Source organism: Uranotaenia lowii, chromosome 2 (genome assembly GCF_029784155.1).
Source record: "Uranotaenia lowii strain MFRU-FL chromosome 2, ASM2978415v1, whole genome shotgun sequence".
Taxonomy (NCBI): Eukaryota; Metazoa; Arthropoda; class Insecta; order Diptera; family Culicidae; genus Uranotaenia; species Uranotaenia lowii.
Window position 1 is genome coordinate 239,740,744 of NC_073692.1, and position 22,055 is coordinate 239,762,798.

General features: G+C 34.8%; 1 protein-coding gene and 1 long non-coding RNA gene across 2 annotated transcripts; one reads left to right on the forward strand and one right to left on the reverse strand.

The window, feature by feature from the left end:
- The first annotated feature begins 5,894 nt into the window (after positions 1 to 5,894).
- LOC129745827 (2-phosphoxylose phosphatase 1) lies at positions 5,895 to 8,670 on the forward strand. The gene is made up of 3 exons (XM_055739182.1): positions 5,895 to 6,100; positions 6,170 to 6,369; positions 6,927 to 8,670. The coding sequence occupies exons 1-3, from the start codon at positions 5,953 to 5,955 to the stop codon at positions 8,385 to 8,387; spliced, it is 1,809 nt and encodes a 602-aa protein (XP_055595157.1). The 5' UTR covers positions 5,895 to 5,952; the 3' UTR covers positions 8,388 to 8,670.
- A 12,661-nt stretch (positions 8,671 to 21,331) lies between these two features.
- On the reverse strand, positions 21,332 to 21,796 carry LOC129749416 (uncharacterized). Its single transcript, XR_008738040.1, has 3 exons — positions 21,681 to 21,796; positions 21,521 to 21,617; positions 21,332 to 21,431 (listed from the first exon to the last, which is right to left on the reverse strand). It is a non-coding gene; the product is annotated as an uncharacterized LOC129749416 (long non-coding RNA).
- Positions 21,797 to 22,055: the final 259 nt, after the last annotated feature.

Sequence of the window (22,055 nt, forward strand, 5' to 3'; positions counted from 1 at the left end):
GCACAGTGCACATTTCAGCGCATTATCGGCACAGAGATTTGCTAAATAGGCATTGGATTTTTGCAACCTCTTCTATGGGTGTAGTTTTGGTTCAAAACAGCACTTCAGTGGCAGCCCTCAACTTTGAGTTTGTCTGGGAAATAGCAAAACTAAGTTAATTTTTGTTGCTGCCAGACATGCTGAGAACAGTAGCGTCCATTACCAGGGGGCTCTAATGAGCTTTTTGGTGTGGGGGAGTGTGGTGGGCCGCTACAAAAAAGAAAAAAAAATGTGCTGATAGGCATACTCAATACTAAGTTCGGCAGCCGAACTCGAATTTATCCTTTTTTTTTTCGAGGGTAGCTTATTTTCAGGGAATGAAATGATGATTAAAATTTGTTGTACCCGGTTGTTGCTGTTCCGGTACATTGCATTGCAATTGTAGAGCGGTGGAAAGTTTTGACACTCCCGGTCAAAGAAAACTTCCGGATGTTACTTCCTATGGGAAGTAAACAACATCCGAAAGTTTCCGAACATTCCAAGCCGCTCACCGTATGATGACAATGACGGACAGAATTTTACGCTGACACGGTGAACATGCATTCCTCCATAGTCTTCCGGTAACTGTTCCGGAACGACAAAATTTATCGACGTGTTCGTTGGTTGATGTTCCGGTTCGAACTGAACTCGCTAAGTGTTTTCAGTCCAACAAAGAGAGTTCAACTTTTAGTTCATAAGGTCGAACTCAGCTTTGCTCCCTCGCCGAAGGAAAAAAAAGGATCAATTTTGAGTTCGCAGTTCGAACTCCATTTTGAACCATCGCAAGGAGGAAAAAGGGTACTTAACTTTAAGTTCATAGTATCGAACTATGTTTTGAACCTCGGTCGTACTTAATTTTGAGTTAAAATAAAAGAGCGTGCAGGTAATCACCATACCAGTACTGGATCCCTATGAATGTAAAACATGGTTGCAGAAATTTATTAGACTACTCTAAATTGGATTTAAAAATCGATTTCGTCTCTGTTTAGCGTCCATCTCATCGAAGCACAGTACGAGGCATTTTCGTGCAAGGTCTTACACGACGGTGTCTTGTCCGAACCAATCCCGGTAACTGCTGGAGTGAGACAAGGATGTATTTTGTCACCGCTGCTTTTTCTCATCGTAATGGATGAGATCTTGACTGGATCGATTGACTGTAGACCAAACCGAGGATTGCCGTGGAATCCTTCAACCATGGAGCAACTGAACGACCTTGACCTGGCAGACGATATTGTTTTGCTCGCCCAAACACAACAAGACATGCAGAGCAAACTCGACGACCTCACCGAAAGCTCCAAGGCAGCAGGTCTCAAAATCAATGTCGGAAAGACCAAGTCGATGGAAATCAATACAGAAAATCGTTCCAATTTCGTGGTAGCTGGACAACAGGTTGAGACAGTGGAGTGCTTCCAGTATCTTGGTAGCCAGATTACGCCTGATGGTGGTACCAAGAAGGACATCGAAACCCGGATCAGAAAAGCCCGATTTGCGTTTGCGAGTCTCCGAAACATCTGGCGGTCACGCCAGATCTCTCTACGAACTAAGATCCGAATCTTCAACTCAAACGTCAAATCCGTATTGCTGTACGGGTGTGAGACTTGGTGCACATATGCGGTGACGACGCGAAAACTGCAAGTTTTTGTGAATCGGTGCCTGCGGAACATCATCCGCGCTTGGTGGCCTGGCAACTGGATCTCAAACGTTGAACTTCATCGCCGGTGTCATCAAAAGGCGCTAGAAATCGAGATTCGGGAACGTAAGTGGAGATGGATTGGGCACACGCTGCGAAGAGATGAAAACGAGATTTGCAGAGAGGCGCTTGACTGGAATCCAGATGGGCATCGAAGAAGAGGCAGGCCCAAAAGCTCGTGGCGGCGAAGTCTAGCCGCTGAAATCCGCACAGTTGACGAGAACCTTGGCTGGCAGCAAGTGAAGACGCTGGCTCCGGATCGCCAGCAGTGGAGATCTTTTATCTCAGCCCTATGCGCCGGTCAATCGGCGCTGGACCCTTAGATGATAGATGTAGATGTCTGTTTAGAATATGATGCTTTGGGGTAACATTGATCAGTCTTATTTTGAGGGTTTTAACGAGTTTTCTTGATCATAAAGGATACAAAATAATATTTATAAATGCTAGTTTATCAATTGCTAAGGTAGTTCGGAACATTAAAGATATTTTCAACCAAGTGAAACAAAATAAATAAACAAACAAAAAATAAATAAATAAATAAAACAGCAGTTAAAATAAAACCCGCGGAGAACTAGATTGCCACTGCTTATAATCGAAACGCTATTTGTTAACAAATTGTGAACCAAGTATGAGAATTCTCGATCTTTCATTTCTGCGAATGAGCTGCTCTTAGAGACATAACTCAAATGATTTAAAATTAATCACGAAACTCTACAAAATTGAACACAACACTTTTGGTGGCTCAAAGCTAGCAAATTTGTAACTTTTGCTCCAGTGAATTCTGAGATATAGAATGCTGAATTTTGTCGCGATCCAAAAAAAAAACATCGCGTTCGTTAATGTGTAAAGGTCGAAAAACAATGAAAATCGAAATATGAACAATGATTAAGGTGCTTAGTTTTTTAACATTACTAAAAAAAATTAACTACAAAAACAAATGAAATTTGGCCTTTATTTAAGTGCAGTAACCATTACTTGGAAACTTTATTACGCTAGTTTCCACTCACATTCGTATTGTTTAAGACCTTTGTGTGTAATTTATTTTATCGGTTCAGTACAGACTGTCCTGACTGACAAGTTTCGATAAAAAAAAAGAAATGAAATTTGTGTTTTGCCTCATTTTCTTCTTAATTCTGTTTTTTTTTCGAATTTGGTTTGAATTCGGTTGAAAATTTTGAAATTCATTACCAAGATTTTGATAATTTGATATACATGTTCCTATTTTTTTAATATCAAAAAATTACCTCTAATTACGAAAAAAACCTACACCAAAACTATACATTTACTAGGGGAAAAAGTTGAACTTTCACATAAATCAACCTGTTTGCTTCTAAACGCTTTGATTTGATTGATTTCATCAGGAAGGGTGTTTATTTGCGAGCCTTCGAAAAAATAGATATATCAAGATTTTGAAATAACATTTTTACTTACATTCGAAAACTTTCAAAACCAAACCAATTTGAAACTCGTCTTATAGGTTTTTAAACGTAGAAAAAAGTTTTGAGATATTTTAACTTTGGACTTAGTTATTGACGATTTTGTGGAAAAATTTCATGTTGATCAAAGTTAAATGTTATTTAAAAGTTCATTGTTTTCTATTTTCCTCTCTTCTTTACAGGTAGACTTCCGGAAATTTGGTCCAGGATGAACACTAGATCGCTGCAAAAAATGCCTTTTTGCTCCCATATGTTTTTTCGATGCCTTTTGGGTCACCAAGCATCAGTGTAAAATTTGAGATGATTTGGTTAATTCCTGAGTTAGCGCAACGCTTTTTGATTTTGTATGGAAATTAGTATGGAAGAAGAAATTTTTGCACATTAAACCCTCATCCGCATTAGATTTCATTACCCTAATCAGCACTTGTGGTATCAATTTGACACCACAAGCTCAAATCGTTATAAATTTTGGCGTGTTAGACCGATTTAAACAAAACTTACATCAAAAGAAACCTTGTAATGTCAGTAAAATATGTTTAGAACATTATATACAGCTAAAGTTACAAGTTTTCTCGTTATTCAGCATGAAAGAAAAAAGATCCGAAAAAACATGCCTCACGAAAACTGCTGTAGTTCATATATTACACGTCCAAAAAAATAATTTTCCTTATGCATATGAAAGCTGAAGTTAATGCCTACTTCATGAAAACAAGAAATATTTTTTCAAATTTTTTTTAATGAAATGGTCACAAAAAGTTCAATTAAGTGGTCTAAAAAACCTACTTTTCATTCGATTGCTAGTAAATACTGTTTGAGCGATGGTAGAGTTTTATAAAAAAATGACAACAAACTTTATTAAAATTCTAACATTTTGCTGTCTTTAGATTTTTGATGCAACAAAAATTGAAATTACTGGAATTTTTCAAAGTTCACTACTTTGCGCAATTTTTTTACAAATTGAAATTTCATCTGTTTTTGTGGTCCACCGTCAGGTTGTACCCGGATTTTCAGTGCTTTTACTTTGTTTGGACCAATCAAAAGTATATTCATTGGAAAGCACATTTAATCTACATTCTAGTGAGGTGCAACAAATCACGCTGTGAAATTTCACAAAAATATGAAAATTATAAACTTAAAATCATTCCTGAATTTCTAGAACTACAAGCACCGCGTCCAGCAAAACGTGTTTGTTTTTGGACGTGTAACATATGAACTACAGCAGTTTTCGTGAGGCATGTTTTTTTTCGGATTTTTTTTCTTTCATGCTGAATAACGAGAAAACTTGTAACTTTAGATGTATATAATGTTCTAAACATATTTTACTGACATTACAAGGTTTCTATTGATATAAGTTTTATATGAAGTTCATAATAATTCAAACGACTTAAATAGATTTTACTTTTGTGGTGTCAAAATGACACCAAAAGTCGGAAAAAGGAGTTTTTTTGTCCAGGCTTCCAGGGTTCGTCCATAAAAAAAGTAAAGATGCAATATTGAAGAACTTTTGAATTCATTTAGTATCCCCGAAGAAATTTTTGTATTTTGAAACTTCTGAAAAAAGTTACAAACCTTCAAACTTGAAATGGTGTCAAAATGACACCCTAATGCGGATGAGGGTTAAATCATCCAGAAAAATCAAATAAGCTTGAATTGAAGTCGGTCTTTAATTTTTTGGTTTTAACTATTCTTAAGCTTCAGTTTTTGCTAACACGACAAGCAGCTAAGAATTTCATGAAAAAAGTTATACCTAACCATTCCAAAATAAAAAATCTGAATCCATTGAAAATATTCAAAAATGGCATACTTTGCTTGCTAGAGCTGTTAATGATTGCATGAAATGTTTTTGCAAATGCTATATGAATCAATAAGTTCTCTGGCAATGTAAAGCAGTTTTTTTTTTAAATTTTTTATTTCCATCCTCCTGTTACACAGCTTTCAAATAAACAGTCAAAAACGATAAAATTTAAAAAAATAATTTTGATAACAAAAATTTTATATAATATTGAATAACTTTTCTGGGGTACAATTTAGGTTTGTGTTAGAATCACATGAAAGGTACTGCAAGAATCGAGGAACATTTTTCATCCAAAGATATATTTTTTGAACTTTCAGAACATCTCTGGCGATTTTTGAATGAAAAATTTTGTTTTCTCATACAAATTTCCATACAAAATTGAAACTCGTTGCGCTAATTCAGTACTGGATGGATCGCCTCCAAAATCTTTATTGCTATTTCTGGCAGCAAGAATAACCAAAAAAAAGTTATGGGAGGTGTAAAAATTTAAGAATTTGAAATTTCCATACAAAGCTTGCAGCGGTCTAATGAACACGAAGTGGCAATTGAAAAATGAAATTTATTAATATTTTTCAAAATAAAGTATTTGTGGTTACTATATTTGTAGAAACGAAAGAAAATAATTAAGTAGACCAAAGAATAAATAATTTCTAATTAAAATCAGAATTCCATAGAAATAAACGAAAATTTTATAACATCAAACGAAAATGCTATAGATTTAAGGGATTTGAAACTTTGAATCAAAGTATTTGAGATTTTGAATCAAAGAACATTTTTTGATTCAAAACAACTGTCAATTGAAACAATGTTATTCCGAAAGATTGATAAATACCTCAGAAACGGCAAAAACACCATACTTTTCAGTTCGCCTGCGCGAAGTTTTCCCCTCCTACACACGTGAATAAACCACGCGAAAGCCTGTGTTTAGAGAAACTGTCAAAACCGTAGCCATTGCTCTTCCCACCTTTCCTTGACAGTGACCCGAGAAAATTAAATTGCATCCCCCCTGGTGGATGAACCATTTCCGAGGCCACTGCAAGAAAATCTCAGTTTTTGGTGAAATCAAAATGTTGCTTCGCGAAATTGCACGGTTTTCCCTGCAACATCGCACCTTGTACTGTTATTTGATCCTGAGCATTTGGATTTTCCTACTGATTGCTGGTAAGTATCTACATGGCATGAAAATTTATTTGATTCCAGTTCCATTGATTTTTCCTTCTCCTTGACCAGGAATGTACAAATACATTGGATCAATAGAAAATAACAACAGCATGTTGAGCTCGAAGGGATTCCTGTACAAAAAGCAACAAATGATGCAGGAAGAGCAGGAGCGAATCCGGGCCAAGAAAATCAACGACGAGGATTGCAATCATCCGCCCACAATTGGACTTGGCGAAGAGGGTGGAACGCTAGATGGGTGGTCATTGCAGGTAAATGAGTAAAGGATTGAACTATCTTCGTTTGCGAGAAGCACACAATATGTTTCAAAATATTTAACCAAATTCAGACACTTTGCTCACTAAGCTCAGCCTAATTCACATCTTAGAAATCCTAGGCTGACAAAGTTAGGGTTCTTCTTACTGAATGACGGCCCAATAATAATTGAATAAAAAGTAAATGTTTGTATTCAGAAAAATTCTTATTAAACCTACATATTTAAAAATAGAATTATAATACAGATCCAGAATGTGTCATCAGAATCTTAAATTTAGAAATGAACTCTGAATTCAGAGCTTAAAATGAAAATCTGAATGTGGCATTCAGATTCATAATTTAGAATTCAAATTCATAATATAAATTCGGAATCAAAATTGAGACTCCAAAATTAAAACATATTTTATTTAAAAGTTGGTTTATTCTAAAATTATGTCTTATAACTCAGAGATCTAAATAATCTAAATAAATAAAAAAGTTTGAAACCTAGTGCTGTGGAAGAATCAGAATAAGAATTCTACTTTATCTTTTTTTTTTTTTCATTTACTCGTAGGGAGTTCTGCTTCTGATCCGTCATGGAGATCGCGGTCCGATGGCTCATGTCCGGGGTATTGATTCGGTAGACTGTAGCTTCGAAGGAGACACAGTTCTAACCAAATACAACCACTATCTCACCAATAGCAGCTCTAGCACAACGGCTGGTCACTGGATGAAGACTGGATCCTTTCACGGATTTCCTCTGCTTCCTCCAAGTCCTAAGGCTTGTCTTTTGGGTCAGCTTACTCAGAAAGGAATTGCGCAGCTGCTGCGTGTCGGAGATATTATTCGCCAGGCGTACGCCCATGCTTTATCTTTGTATGTGAGGCCTCCGGCTCACACTCGCACAACTCCTTACAATGCTTCCGATACGACCAACATTCCAGGCATCTATAATACCGATGACATCGTCATCTACTCCACCAGATATCGACGGACATTCCAATCAGCAATGGCTTTGATGTTCAGTATTGTGCCACCGGAGAAATGGCAGCATTTACAAGTGCAAGAAAGTCACAGTTTGTCTTTCTGCTTCACAGATTGTGCCTGTCCACAAGCCGATAATCTTAAGAAACAACTAGATAAAGAAAGCAAACATTCCCTAGGAAGTCATCCTGCCGTAGGTGCTATCGTCCAGTGGATGGGGGCAACCTTGCTTCAAAACCAACCTACAGTCGGCCAAGTGAGTCCACTGGAAGTTCGCGATGCCATTCTTTCGCACATCTGCCATGACGCGCCGCTGCCATGTAGAAAAATTTTATTAAATGCACGTGATTCAAAATCTGCTTCCAAAGCCGGAGCTAGTATCAGCAGCACAGCTGACCCCCAAGACGTCATTAATATCGATCAGGATGACAGCGGTATAGTTTTCAGTAACACACAAAGTCAGGTGGTCACTGAAGAGCCAGATGACGTAGATCCAACCGGAGATCAGGAACCGGAAATTGAAGGATGTGTTGAAAAAAGCCACGTGGCTGCTTTGATGTCTTACACCCAATGGGCGGCCCAGAAGGAATCTAAAAGTTTCAAAACAAAACAGCAAGGCCTACTTCGGGCGTATGGTTTCCTTAGAAATATCGTGAGCTACATGCTTAAAATGATTTCCGGGGACAAAGTGAAATTTGTCCTATACTCCGGTCACGATAAGACCATGGAATATTTGATGGCCGCTTTGGGTTTCTCAAGTGATTCTCCATTCATACCTTACGCTTCCCGAGTTTCCTTTGAGGTATACAAAAGTGACAAGGACACGCAGTTCTATTTCCGGTTATTGTTCAACGGTCGTGATGTCACCAATACTGTAACGGTGTGCGAAGGTGGAAAGAGTCTCAGCGTTCCCCGAGGTATTCGGGGAGACCGGGCGCATCTGTGTCCGATCGAAAATATCATCCGGTTCTTGCACGATGACTTTTTCCTTCCCTTGAACGCTACCAATTTTAAGGACGCTTGTTTGGCACAAAAAGATGGTTACTTTTAGGTTCATCCGTGTTGTTGTTAAAGTAAATATAATATGTTAATTAATTTTAATCTGTGATATCAAGGGAATTTGTTTTAAGTATTATTGAAAAGTTCAAACTAGAGTATAAATGATGCAACAGTAAAACTGACTGTTCGAAAACCGAAACATATCATTAAGTAGACTTGACTGTAGGGTAAGGATGTAAAATAAGCAAACTTTTAGCTTGTTCCAGCCATACTGGCTCATAATATCGATGTAAAATACTGTACTGTGGCTAATAAAAGATGCTTTCGAAAACGGCTATCACTAATCACTAATCACTAATCGTACTTCCACAGCCAGAACTTATGTCTGAGTCCCAAAGTATAATACAATTGTCTTATTATTCTTCTTGTCTTTGTTCATGGCTTTAACTATTTTAACATAAAAACATTAAAATGATCAAAAACACAAAGTGGTTGGGCCTAACATGGAGCAGAGAACGCAGAGACATCCGGAACACAGGACAAAAAGAAACGTGGACCACCAGTACCATAGGTTTTAAATGGGCAATATCGTTGGAAGCATGCTAAGAAAAATGCTCCTTGATGAAGAAACCATGTGTAATTTAAGGAAACTTCGCCAATCACCAGGACCATTCTAGAGGGGCTGGAAATGATTTATTCAGTACATAGAAATCACAAATCAAGAAACATTTTGAAGAATTCTTAACTTATTTTTTCTGTTTTGGATTTCAGTCTACAATCATATCTGGTCATCGACCAGTGATAAAGCGCCTTTACTCGCTCTTGAAAATAAAAAAGAGAAATGGAAAATATTAGAAGAAGATAAAACCTTTCGAGGTCTGTTTGAGCTCGAAAGGTTTTTTTTAATTTACCCTTATAGTTTAAACAATGATCGATAATATAGTTCATCGCAGGTGATGGCAAAATGAAATCATATTTCGCAATTATGGAAAATTATATAAATTAATAAATTTATGATATTATTTGTTTCCAAAAATACTTGACGTGTGTCCGCTTCTTCTTCGGAACAGTTCCTCGGTAGTTCTCCTGCGAACACGAATTACAAACCACATTTGCATTGCAAACACACTTTCCGACAAAATTATTTCTTTTTATGAGCACCACTTTTTCACCTTCGAACTGAACCACTGCATTAAACAAGACTTCGGATTTATTTTATCTTTTACATATTTTACTTCGGTTTGTCCAAGCGTACGCGGAATACAAACGTCCTTGTAAGTAGGGCACGGCATTTCAGCAACCGCCCACAAATTCGCCGAACGCGAAACTAAAAATACGCCACGTCAATGATCAAATTTCAGTATTTAACAAACACGATTCTGTACACTGTTTTATCAAATTTTAAAATGAAACTTTGAACCTTTCCCGTATCCAATTTATTGCAAAGCATAGTTCTGAGTTCTCTCAATAACAACCAACTTTTACGACACTCTTTAGACGAAAAAGCAGCTGTTTGCGAGTTAGACCGAGAGGTCGCACACATTTTTCTTTGAGCTAATTTATCGCACTTCCTAATCGATTTTTTTTTCGAGCTACCGAATATCTTCATGCAACTTTTCTGGACACTCCTTTCCTTAAACGTTCTTTAAAAATCCAAATAGATATAGCCAGGCCGAACAAAACTATTTCATCACGTTGCTTACGCAGCCACCCGCTGAGCAACTTTAAGAATTTTACCTATTTCACGGAGAATTCAAGGAACATCCGGTGCACACTTTATCTCATTCATCACATTTAAACACTTTTTGATATTTATGTTTGGGAGAGTGGGGAATCATGGGCCACTTTTTTTCGTTGTTCCATAACTTCTTTATTATAAAAGATAAAATGAAAATAAAATATGGTGTAGTTTACTACATTTTCAAGGTATCATAAGGTATTTTTTAAATTTTAATAAGTTTTTTTCCCCAAATTCTGACTGTTTGAAAAAAAAGCAATATTTTTTGGATTTTGAAAAATGGTGGGGAATCGTTGGCCACCAAATTCAAATTGACCAAATAACAAGCAAAGTTTATGAGTTGACCCAAAACTGTGATTTCCTAATCCATTTCGTTATTTTAAAGCAATTTCAGATGATGAAATGAAAAAGAGAGCTGTGTATGATCGCATAGATTCCAAAACCTGGCTCGCGAACGTTTTGTCAAAATTTCTTATATAGGATGGACAAAATATTTTTCATAACTCTTCGTTTGGCATAAGAAAACTTTACAGATAGGTAAACATTATTTTAAGTTCTGAATGTGTATAAAAACATAAAAATATAGGTGATTCAAGATGTGTGGCCCACGATTCCCCACAAGCTATGATTTGCAAATTGGTTGAGTTTGTGTAACTTATTGATGTTTCATCAAAAATTCCTTTTCGATGTGAAAGCTCATGACAAAACTAAGTTCACAAGCGTATAAGCATGTTTTTGTTATGCACTTTAGGTTCCCCATCGGTGAAATTAGCGGGTGTTTTTTTAATAATGTAAGTAAATTTTTCTGACTTTTTTTAGCTTGATAAATAAAAGAAGCATATGATGCGTATTTCAGTCAACAACATATAGGAATATAGGGTAACGGACTTATTTTGGACCGGGTACATATTTTGGACCACCTTGCAGCTTTTTTCCAATCTTTCTCTCATATATCATGTTAATCATGAAAATTATGAACAAATATAGCTAAGCTACTTCTTATGATTCTAATCATATCCAATATTCCATTTAAATAAGCTGATTAGAGATAGACAATTGAAAATAAAGTTTTGATTTTTCACAGATGGGCCAAACCAAGCCAATTTCAGGAGGAAGTGCCATTATTGGACTCAACTTTCAAGAAGTTTTCTGCCTAGGTGTGATGAATTTTACAACTACAAACATGTTCACAGCTATGATAAAACACTTGAAAACTAGTTTGCAAGCTCGCAGAATCAAAAAAACTTGTTTTAATCGCAATTCGAGCCATGTCGAAAATAGGTCCTTCTTATTTCCTTAGGGACTTATTTTGGACCACCCAACATAACCTGCGTGTTACGTCATACACGAACGCGCCGCCGCTACCAACAAGCCCCTACCAAAACTCGCCTTCCATGGCTCACGATAAGTACTGATAAATAGAAAGTAGATGATAAGAATAATAAGCAGATGCATGTCACAGCCAAAAACTGCATGTAATCGTCGAAGGCAAAGTTATTTCTCCGGTTGCTTAATTTGCTAAATTGAGTTTACGCGATAGTTGATAGGCTCTTTGCATGGATGACATTGCTAGTTGTTATCAACAAAAGGTAATTAATACGAGATTTCGGAATCTGAGCTTGTTCTTAACCGTAATCCGTTGTTTATAGTAGTTCACGCGATACTCATAAGACTAGCGACTTCGGCATACGTACAAAACAGACGGACTGACTAGTACCACAGGTAATGAACATGAATTTAAGACTGTGCACTGCAACATAAAGAAACGTTGATCATATATGTTAGGTCTCACGCAGCACGATTACGTATTACCGTACTGGATCGAATTTCGGACAGAAACCAAACATTGGCACATACTACAAGCGTAAGTCATCCGAACAAAAACTATAAGCATAATAATGAAACGTTACACATGCACTTATGTTAGGTATTACTGAATACGATTTACCGTAACCGTATTTCATCGCATTCCGGATAGCAAACGAGATACCATAAAAACACTAAATGTAAGTCCTTAGTAATTAAACATGCAATAGAATTAGATATACAGGAATAATGAGTATTCACGCGGTTTTCTTCTATTTTGTATCGGTTACAGGAGAAATTTAACTGATCAATAAAATCTGTTTAAATTCACGGAATTCGTTCGTACCGTATTGTTACCAATTTCGGGAACACTGCGTATTAAACTTGCTGTTAAATGTTCATTAAAGCAATAAAACGTTGTACGGCGATATGAAAATAATTATGCACACTATTTCAATCGTTTTTTTTTTTATAAAAAATGGAATTTTCGTATTATTTTATTGAAACAACTCGCTAAAGCCCAAAACCGCCCTCAGACCGGGTTCATTTCAATTGGCATATAACCAAGCCATTTATTGTTTTAATTCATCAGGGTTTTAACTTACTTTTTGTGCATTATGCTTTAAACCACTATACCAGACGAAATATAAACCCCGTTTAAGAGAAGGGTTGGGAAAAAACCGACAAGAAATCGGCAAATATGTAACTGAGTTTAAAATTTATAACAGTTGCAATATCTCAGTTAATAGTAGACTAATTTATATAATATATTCAACTATAGCTATGAGATAGTCTTATCGTGATTCAAAACTAAGGAAAAAAATTGTTGAAATGTGTTAAAATTACAAACGAAAAAGTACTAAAACTCAAGTTTTTCTGCCCCTGTGGTTATGCAATTATTGAAAAAGAAAACTGTTGATTAATTTACTCCAACGAAAATTTATTTCGTAGCACAAAAGTTGTTTCAAATATAAAACTGAACTTTTGCGAATTTTTCAGCGAAAAGAAAACTGGCTTTTAGATGGTTACAAAAATCGCATAATTCTCGCACATTTGAATCTTTTTGGAATCTACGTATTCTACAGAACTGAAGCGAAACCAAATCCACTAAGATTTTGGAAGTCAAAATGCATCAATTTGATATTGTCAGATTTTCTTAACTTTTCATTGGGTCACCTGAAGAAGATTTGCGTTTTAAAAATTGATCCTAAAGATAAGCCAAGTGGCCAGTATTTAACATTGCAGAACAAATTTCGTCGAGATTGCATTTTTAAAACATTTGAATACACTATATAACGGAGAACTTTTTCTGTTTTTACTCAATTCTTATCGAAAATTACAGTTTTAAAGCATAATTAGTTGTAGAAAAAACGGATGGTTTTAGTAGGAAATATTCAACATACAAGTGTACTCAAATAGAAGCTGGGGAAAATTGAAGAAAGTTAGTTCAGGAATGAATTAACATGTACAAACAAAACTTGACTACAATAATAAGAAAGGAAAAGATAAACTGAATTATTGGCATAATTGCGTATCAATCGCTGTCGTAAATATAGCAAAATTTAGAAAAAAAAACTTATTTAGTTTAAGGGTGGTCCAAAATAAGTCCAAAGGGTGGTCCAAAATAGTAACTTGGTGGTCCAAAATATCGACCAGAGCAATGTTCCAAGAAACGAGTTTTCAGGCTTATATCTTGTTACATTGCAACAAACGACGATATGTTTCGATAGAAAAAGCCTTGATCTTCGTAATGAACGGATAAAGTAGTCAAAAATTGTAACATGTAGGGGAGAGTGGGGTATCGTGGGCCATGGGGAAACGTGGGCCACTTTTAATATCTCAGATGTGTGTTGAGATAAAAATCTCAAACCAACTGTTATCGTCGTCGCTTTGCGTGAGTATATATTCCCATATGGCGTTGACTGAAATACGCATCATATGCTTCTTTTATTTATCTACAGCTAAAAAAAAGTTAGGAAAATTTACTTACATATTTAAAAAAACACCCGCTAATTTCATCGATGAGGAACCTACAGTGCATAACAAAAATATGCTCATATGCTTATGATCTTAGTTTTGTCATGATCTTTCACGTGGAAAAGGAATTTTTGATGAATCATTAATAAGTCACACAAACGCAACCAATTTGCAAATCATAGCTTGTGGGGAATCGTGGGCCACACATCTTGAATCACCTATATTTTTATGTTTTTATACACATTCAGGACTTAAAATACGTTTTTTCTATCTGTAAAGTTTTCTTATGCCAAATAAAGAGTTATGAAAAATATTTTGTCCATCCTATATAAGAAATTTTGCCAAAACGTTCGCGAGCCAAGTTTTGGAATCTATGCGATCATACACAGCTCTTTTTTTTATTTCATCATCTCAAATTGCTTTGAAATAACGAACGAATTAGGAAATCACAGTTTTGGGTCAACTCATAAACTTTGCATGTTATTTGGTCAATTTGAATTTGGTGGCCCACGATTCCCCACCATTTTTCAAAATCCAAAAAATATTGCTTTTTTTTAAACAGTCAGAATTAGGGGAAAATAACTTATTAAAAATTTAAAAAAAAAACCTTATGATACCTTGAAAATGTTGAAAACCATACCATTTTTTATTTTCATTTTATCTTTTATAATAAAGAAGTTACGGAACAACGAAAAAAAGTGGCCCATGATTCCCCACTCTCCCATACTTTTTTATTTAAAAAAATAGCATAGCCACTTCCCAAAGCGGTCCAAAATAGGTCCGTTACCCTATGCTCACGCAAAGCGACGACGATGACAATTGGTTTGAGATTTTTATCTCACCACACATCTGAGATATTAAAAGTGGTCCACGTTTCCCCATGGCCCACGATACCCCAAAACGTTGAAAAATTTAAGTTTTATAAAATTTTCGCGGACGGAGAGAAAAACGCGCCTACTTCTCCGATGCTTTCGAAAACGGCAATACGAATATAAAACTTAAACAATGATGGAGGAAATTCAGTATTGATTCTTTTGGGCAGAGTATTTAATTTACTAGTTTAGCGCCTGTTTTATAAAATTTATTCAATTTTTACTTGCATATCGAAATCTACACATACTCTCACATACATCTACGAATAGAAATAATATATGATTTTGACATTTTAATATTTATGACATTTTTTGTTACTAATTGCACATTAATTCACGTTAACTCATATACTATTTTTATATTATTATTTTCCTTTGCTAACGTGTTCTTTAAATATTTGCTTAGTGGAGGGCTGGCAATTGAATTTTCTCTAGTGGTGGACTGAAGTTGATCTGCATTGGGCTGGAATTTGTCATGAGGCGTGGAACAAATTCAACGATAGTGCCGAAAAACTTAGTGCTTATACTTTGAAGTATTTGTACTATTGTGCTATGTTTAACATTTTTCATTATTTTTGATATATTTTGGAAGGGGTTTCTTTTTCGTAACACCTCAAAGCTTTGAAACAATTTTAAAGCAACGAAGATTGATTGCAGAATATTCAAACGCATCGGTGGCTACAGTTAAAAGTTTATCACAACCCAGATCCAATATTTTTCAAAATTTTTGATTTGGAAAATGATGCCGCATAAATTTAGGAGCAAAATTTTCAAATATTTTTCAATATGCGGATCCCGCGAAAAAAACAGATATTTTAAGATTTTAAAATTATATTCTTACATACAAAAAAAATCCAAAAACAAATTAAATTTTGCCTTATTCAAGCTGAATAGCCTACAATTTCAAACGTAGAAAACAGTTTCAGATATTTTAATTTAGGACCTAATTATTGGTGATTATCTGGAGAAATGTCATGTTGACCAAAGTTACTTCGGTGATTAATGTTCCCCTAGTTTACGGTACCTAAGTATGTAAAAACATAACCATTAACTTAATCCAACTCTTTCAAGCCGATGAGTTCTTCTATTTCTATTTTAATACGATAAATGTCGATAAATTATTTCGTAAGCTCAAGACTTCGTAAGCTCCAAAGCATTAAAAAAATTTTGAGTCCATGCACTTTTACATTGAGTTGTATGGGTGGGACAGTCATCCTATCCAGGTCAGCAAAAGCAAATAAATAATAAGAAGACTACGATTTTTTACCCATCCGTGGTCTGCTAATTACATTTCTGAGTTTATTGGTACACTAAGATTTTTTACGCGGTTTAATTATGCTCCGTTTTTCTAACACGGCTTCTTATTACACGGTTTTTTGCCATGGGTACGGTTCTTCAGCACGGCTCACGCGAAACAACACGTTTTTCGAGCGAAAATATTCCATGCTCTATACGTTAACGACGGGTTTCATACCGCGTTAAAAAACCTTAATGCACTTCTTTCAAAAATAAAATTTATTGATAAATGTTCTCAGTAAATTATTTCTTTAAAAAAAAAATTTTCGATCAAGTTATGCAAAATTAAACCCTCATTTCGATGGCTCTCAAAAAGTGCCAGAAATAATCAATTTATCAATTTGACACTCCTGACTATAATCAATATATCTCTATTGTTTTCCAGCCGATTTTAAAAAAAATTATAGATATTTGAAGTTGAATTTAAGTCTTAAAAAATCTGAGAAATTGAAAATTAACAAAAAAAAAATGAAAAAACAGCTATCTTTGAGGTATCGTCAAAAATTCTGTGTTTCGTATTTTGACAATGCATAATATACCAAATTACGTCAACTTTTCAATCTTCTTTTCAAAATTTATCTGGTGTGACTTAAACAATTCTGACGGTTCATTGATTGAAAAGTACGGTTTTACATCACTTTTTAACATTATTTATGGTCATGATCTTAAAAATTTCAAAAATATATCCTAATGTGCAACGTATAACTTCTAATTTCAGCTGTGTTGGTCACTAATTGCTTTTTTTTTAGCATTCCGTAGCTGGTCTACAGTCTTTTTTCCGAAGCATTTATTGTAGGTGAATAATGCCTCGAAATTATATTTGTGTTACATCACGAGATTTCCAAAACTATAAACTTTGTAAAAATCAGTTGATAAACAAGAGAGATAGATGAGAACAAAATGATGATGACATAATTGCTCACAGAAATAGTTTTTTTTAAGTTTTTGATTCTCATAGAAAATTCAAAAAATCGAGCAATAGATGAAAAACATTTTAATATTTTTCGATGCCATAAAAAACTTTACTCGTTATGACGGATTGGCTACAAACTTTATATTGCTTTTATTATCCTATGCCAACACTGTTTGTGTTAAACATATTTTTCGGACAACCACCAAATATTTTAAATAAATATTTTTATAATTCAGTTACCAGTCTGGGCTAAAATGTATCAATACATTTTCACAAACACATTTTTGACAGAAAATTATAAAATTTAATTCGAACGAAACTAAAAATTATTGCAATTGGTAACTCTAAATATTTTAGATCAACTGACTAATGTTTGCAAAAGAAATTCACGTTTGTATACAAATTTGACTTTTCAAAAAATTAATTGATCAAAATAGAGGGTTTTAAATGAGCCCCCTCTCATAAAAACGGCTTGTAACTTCTGCAAAACTTCATTGATCTTCATGAATCTTTCACTTCACATCAGAATGTTTTCTAAAATCATTTATACTGAAGAGATGTTTTGCTGAAATTCAGTTTCACAAAGTTATGATTGTTTTTTTCTAAGTACCGTAAAACGGGGTAACATTGGTCACCGGAGAAGCCTTGATCAACATGAAATTTTTCAACATAATTATCAATAACTAAGTCTAAAGTTAAAATATCTCAAAACTTTTCTCTACGTTTTAAAATCTATAAGTTGGGTTTCAAATTGGAAAAAACTTGGTTTGTTTTTAAAAATTTCAAATGTAAGTAAAAATGTAATTTCAAAATCTTGAAATATCAATTTTTCCGATGGCTCGCAAAGAAACATCCTTCCTCATGATATCAAAAAGTTGACAAGCAGCAAGTTAATTTATGTGAGATTTCAACTTTTTTCCTTAGTAAATGTATAGTTTTGGTGTAGTTTTTGTTGTAGTTTGAGGTAAATTTTTGATATTTCAAAATCAGGGACATTTTCCAAGAGTAAGCCAGTCTAGGACAAAATGCTAGAAACCCTATCGAACAGTAAAGTTTGAAGGAAAAAAATAAAAGGGGAATAGTGCGAGGGCCTAGGGAATTGAATGAAGGCAAAATTTCATTTGGTTTTGTAGTTAAAATTTTAGCCCCTCAATTTATGTAGCATCATTGTCCATCTTTCGATTTAATTGTTGTTCGGCCTTAACACATTAAGGACCGCGATGTTGTTGTTTTTTACCGCCTGAACCAATAAATACCGAAATTCAGCATTCTAACGGGTGTTATATAAAAAATTAGAATTTTTTCAATCACATATAAAAAAATTGTTATTTTTTTTTCATCGATTTTAGTATTTTTTATTAATAACATAATGTATTTTCTTCAAAAAAATGTCAGTGAATGTTTGAGTAAGGGCCGTGGTCTGATGTTCGACGCAACTTTGTCGCGATTCTCTCACAAGAACGTTGTACGGCACTTACGTCCATTTTCCGGATACAATTCCGGATTCTTGTAGTCAGTTGCTTCGTGTCCTTGGCCCTCCAATTGTTTTTATACACTAGGGCACTGAGTGAGCCAAAGAAATCCTCTATTGGGCGGCACTGGGGCAAGTTTGTTGGGTTACGATCTTTCGGCACGAACGGTATCTTTTTCTCCTCAAGGTACGCCAGCCAGCCAGAACGAATGACGTCCCGCGGTATTTTTTGGTCATCCACCGACACTGTGATTTAACCGTCTTAATCTGCTTCTCCGTGTACTCCGCCGACCTCGTCTTCTTCCTGCAGACGATTCCTTTCATCTTGAGGGTACGATGGATCAATACGTGGGAGCAGCAATATTTCCGACCGGCGTCACGCAGGCTGGTTGCGTCCTTGTTGTCAAACAGCTTCTTTAACGATGTCTTCCTCTGCTTCGTCATTATCGTCACCGGACGACCACTTCCGACCTTCCGCTCTACGTTCAGGGAACCCAGGATACGATATACCGTACTGACAGGTACATTTTCTTCCTTAAAATGTGCCACCGTGAACTTTTTTCCTTGCTGGAAATGCGTTTCGTAGAACCGTACAATGCGTTCGCGGAGCACGTGCTGTTTCGACGCCATCTTTGCTTTGACGTAATTCAATCTACACACTCATTTGGCGCAACACCTTAAACTTTAAAATTGACCCATTATTGCGAACTGCCGAGATCTGTCAAAAAAAGTGTACACAAAAAAAAGGGCTTTACATGAAAAAGGCGTTAATCCAATCTTTTCCGATAACGGGTCAAAACTACACTATAAGGCGTTGCGCCAGATTAGTGTGTAGCAAAACCAAACACGCCTACTGTTTCTAGGGAGCCCAAAGAGCAATATTCTTGGAGAAAGAAAATTTTACGCTCTTTATTTCAGTTACTGAAAGATATTGAAAACATTCTCATTTTTTATTTAACACCCGTTATACCTCAGAGTTCACTAGAATAAAAGTTACAAATTTAGTATCTTTGAGCCAACAAAAGTGTTGTAATCTATTGTAAAGTTTCATGATTAATTTTATTTCATTTGAGTTTGCTCCGAACTGCCTTAGTAATTGATAAACTAGCATTTGTAAATAATATGAAGGTGTTTTGTATCCTTTATGATTAAGAAAACTCGTTAAAACCGTCAAATAGAGAATGATCAATGTTACCCCAAATCATCAAATTCTAAACAAAGGCGCAATCGATTTTTTAATCAAATTTAAAGTAGTCTAATAAAAAGCTGCAACCATGCTGCTTCGAATCTTAATGGATTTTTTGTCAATTTTTTTTCCCACTAGGCAAACTATCTCACTCCTGGTTGAGATTGTTTGCCTCACTATTATCCTCCTCTAAAAACTATTTTTTTTATTTACGACTATTGTTTTACAAAACCTATCGATGTGCAAAAATTTCAAACATTTTTTTCATTGCATAAATTGCATAAACACAGGGGCTAAAAAACTAAATTTTCCGTACTTTTTCGGTTGAACTTTTGACACTTCATTCATTTCTGCTTGCACGTGGAAACTTATGAAGATTTTTTAGTAACTATATTTTAAATATAACTGTTCTTGTTTTATTATAATTGTTCAACAAATAACTGAGCTACAGTACTGTTCATAATTGTATAGAAATTGGAAGCAAGCGCACTGTCACTTCGACTTTGAACTTCCATAACTTTTTACTCTGATGATATTTTTTGATTCAATTTTTTGCGTTAGATAGATCAACTATCACACTGTTATATCACAAAATTTGAGCTTGATGGAGTATGTGTGGTCTGAGAAACAATAATTTTACGAAAATCGGATTTTTTGGACTTTTCTCATTCAAACTTCAATATCTCTGAAACTACGCTACATTTTTTATTGAAATTTTGCACAGTGATTGTTGAAATATGAAGCAAGTTTTCGAAAAGTTCTATCGATGAGATCAAAAGTTACGTGAGGTGCAATATTTCAAGCATGGATCTAGAAATGCGATTTCTATAGAATTTTGGACGATTGTTTCCATAGGAAAATCATATTCTCTGTTTAACAACCAGTAAATATATTTCAACCGAAAAATCACAACAATATCGCGAGATTCTGATTTCAAAACACAAATGGATCATTTATTCCATTTTTTTCTTTTCTTCATTGCTTTTGCCAGACATTTTTTGTCTGATTGGTTGAGGAAACAATATTGTTCTCATGAATCGTCCAAAATTCTATAGAAATCGCATTTCAAGGTTCATGCCTAAAATATTGCACCTCGCGTAACTTTTGATCTCATCGATAGAACTTTTCGAAAACTTCAGACATGAGCTTCATATTTCAACAATCACTGTGCAAAATTTCAATGAAAAATGTAGCGTAGTTTCAGAGATATTGCAGTTTGAATGAGAAAAGTCCAAAAAGTCCGATTTTCGTAGAATTACTGTTTCTCAGGCCACACAAACTCCATCAGGCTCAAATTTTGTGATATAATAATAAGTTGATCTATCTAACGCAAAAAATTGGATAAGAAAATATCATCAGAGTAAAAAGTTATGGAAGTTCAAAGTCAAAGTGACAGTGCGCGTGCTTACAATTTCTATACAATTATGAACGGTACTGTATGTATTTCAACATGTATGAAAAGTAAATGTTGTATAATACATTTGTTGATTTGTTGCCAATTTAATTAAAATCTCTTCAAAATTGGTCGAATTTTGTCGTTTAATATATTGATTGTAAATGGGATTCTTTCATTGAGCAGAACAGCTTAAAACATATCCAAACAACTGAAAAATTGCTAAAACATTGTTCAAGTTATGTCGTATTTAACATTGATTGTGTTGAGGTGAGCTTCTCATGTTGTTATTGCAGAATTAGGTCTATACAATTATGAACGTTAATCCCAGAAAAAGGTTATAGCTCTCTTTCAAATAAACTAAACTCCACTTAAGCACTGATTTACATATTTTATTAAACATTAAAATGCACGTCAACATCTACACATAGTTTCCCAATGCAACTGAAATAAAAATATGATAATGATAAATACAAAATTACCTATTGATTGATCATAGATCGTATCTTCATGTATAAATTTCCAATGCTTACAAACTCTTTGCAGATTTACTTGGCGAAGGAATAACAACATCGTCTTCTATAATAGATGGCTGGGGTTCATCTTCTTTGGGTCCATTATCTACTGAATCTGGGAAGCAAATTGAAGTATTTTGTGTTAAATCTTTAAAAAAAAATCTGCATTTGCATGAACCTGTTTTGCCTGAATAAGCAAGCAATACTAAAACAGCCAGTATCACAGCGATTTTAGAATTCATTTTTGAACTAGATAGGATGTATTTAGGTACTTGTTTTAACTTTCCTCTGTGGAACACTTGTGTGAGTCTTCATAGTTTTCGCAGCATTTTATACAAAATCATTTCTCGACTTACTATTGACACGAATGCCAAAGCGTTGGTAAAGTGTCACAAATAAACAAGAATAAGATACACAATAAGAAGATTCTCCACACTTATATAACATAAATGTGCTGGAATGTAATGCCTTAGATAAGGAAACCACGAAAGCTCATAAGAAAGGTGTAATCCAGCTTATTGCGCTATCTTTACTCCACGTGTTTTAAAAAATT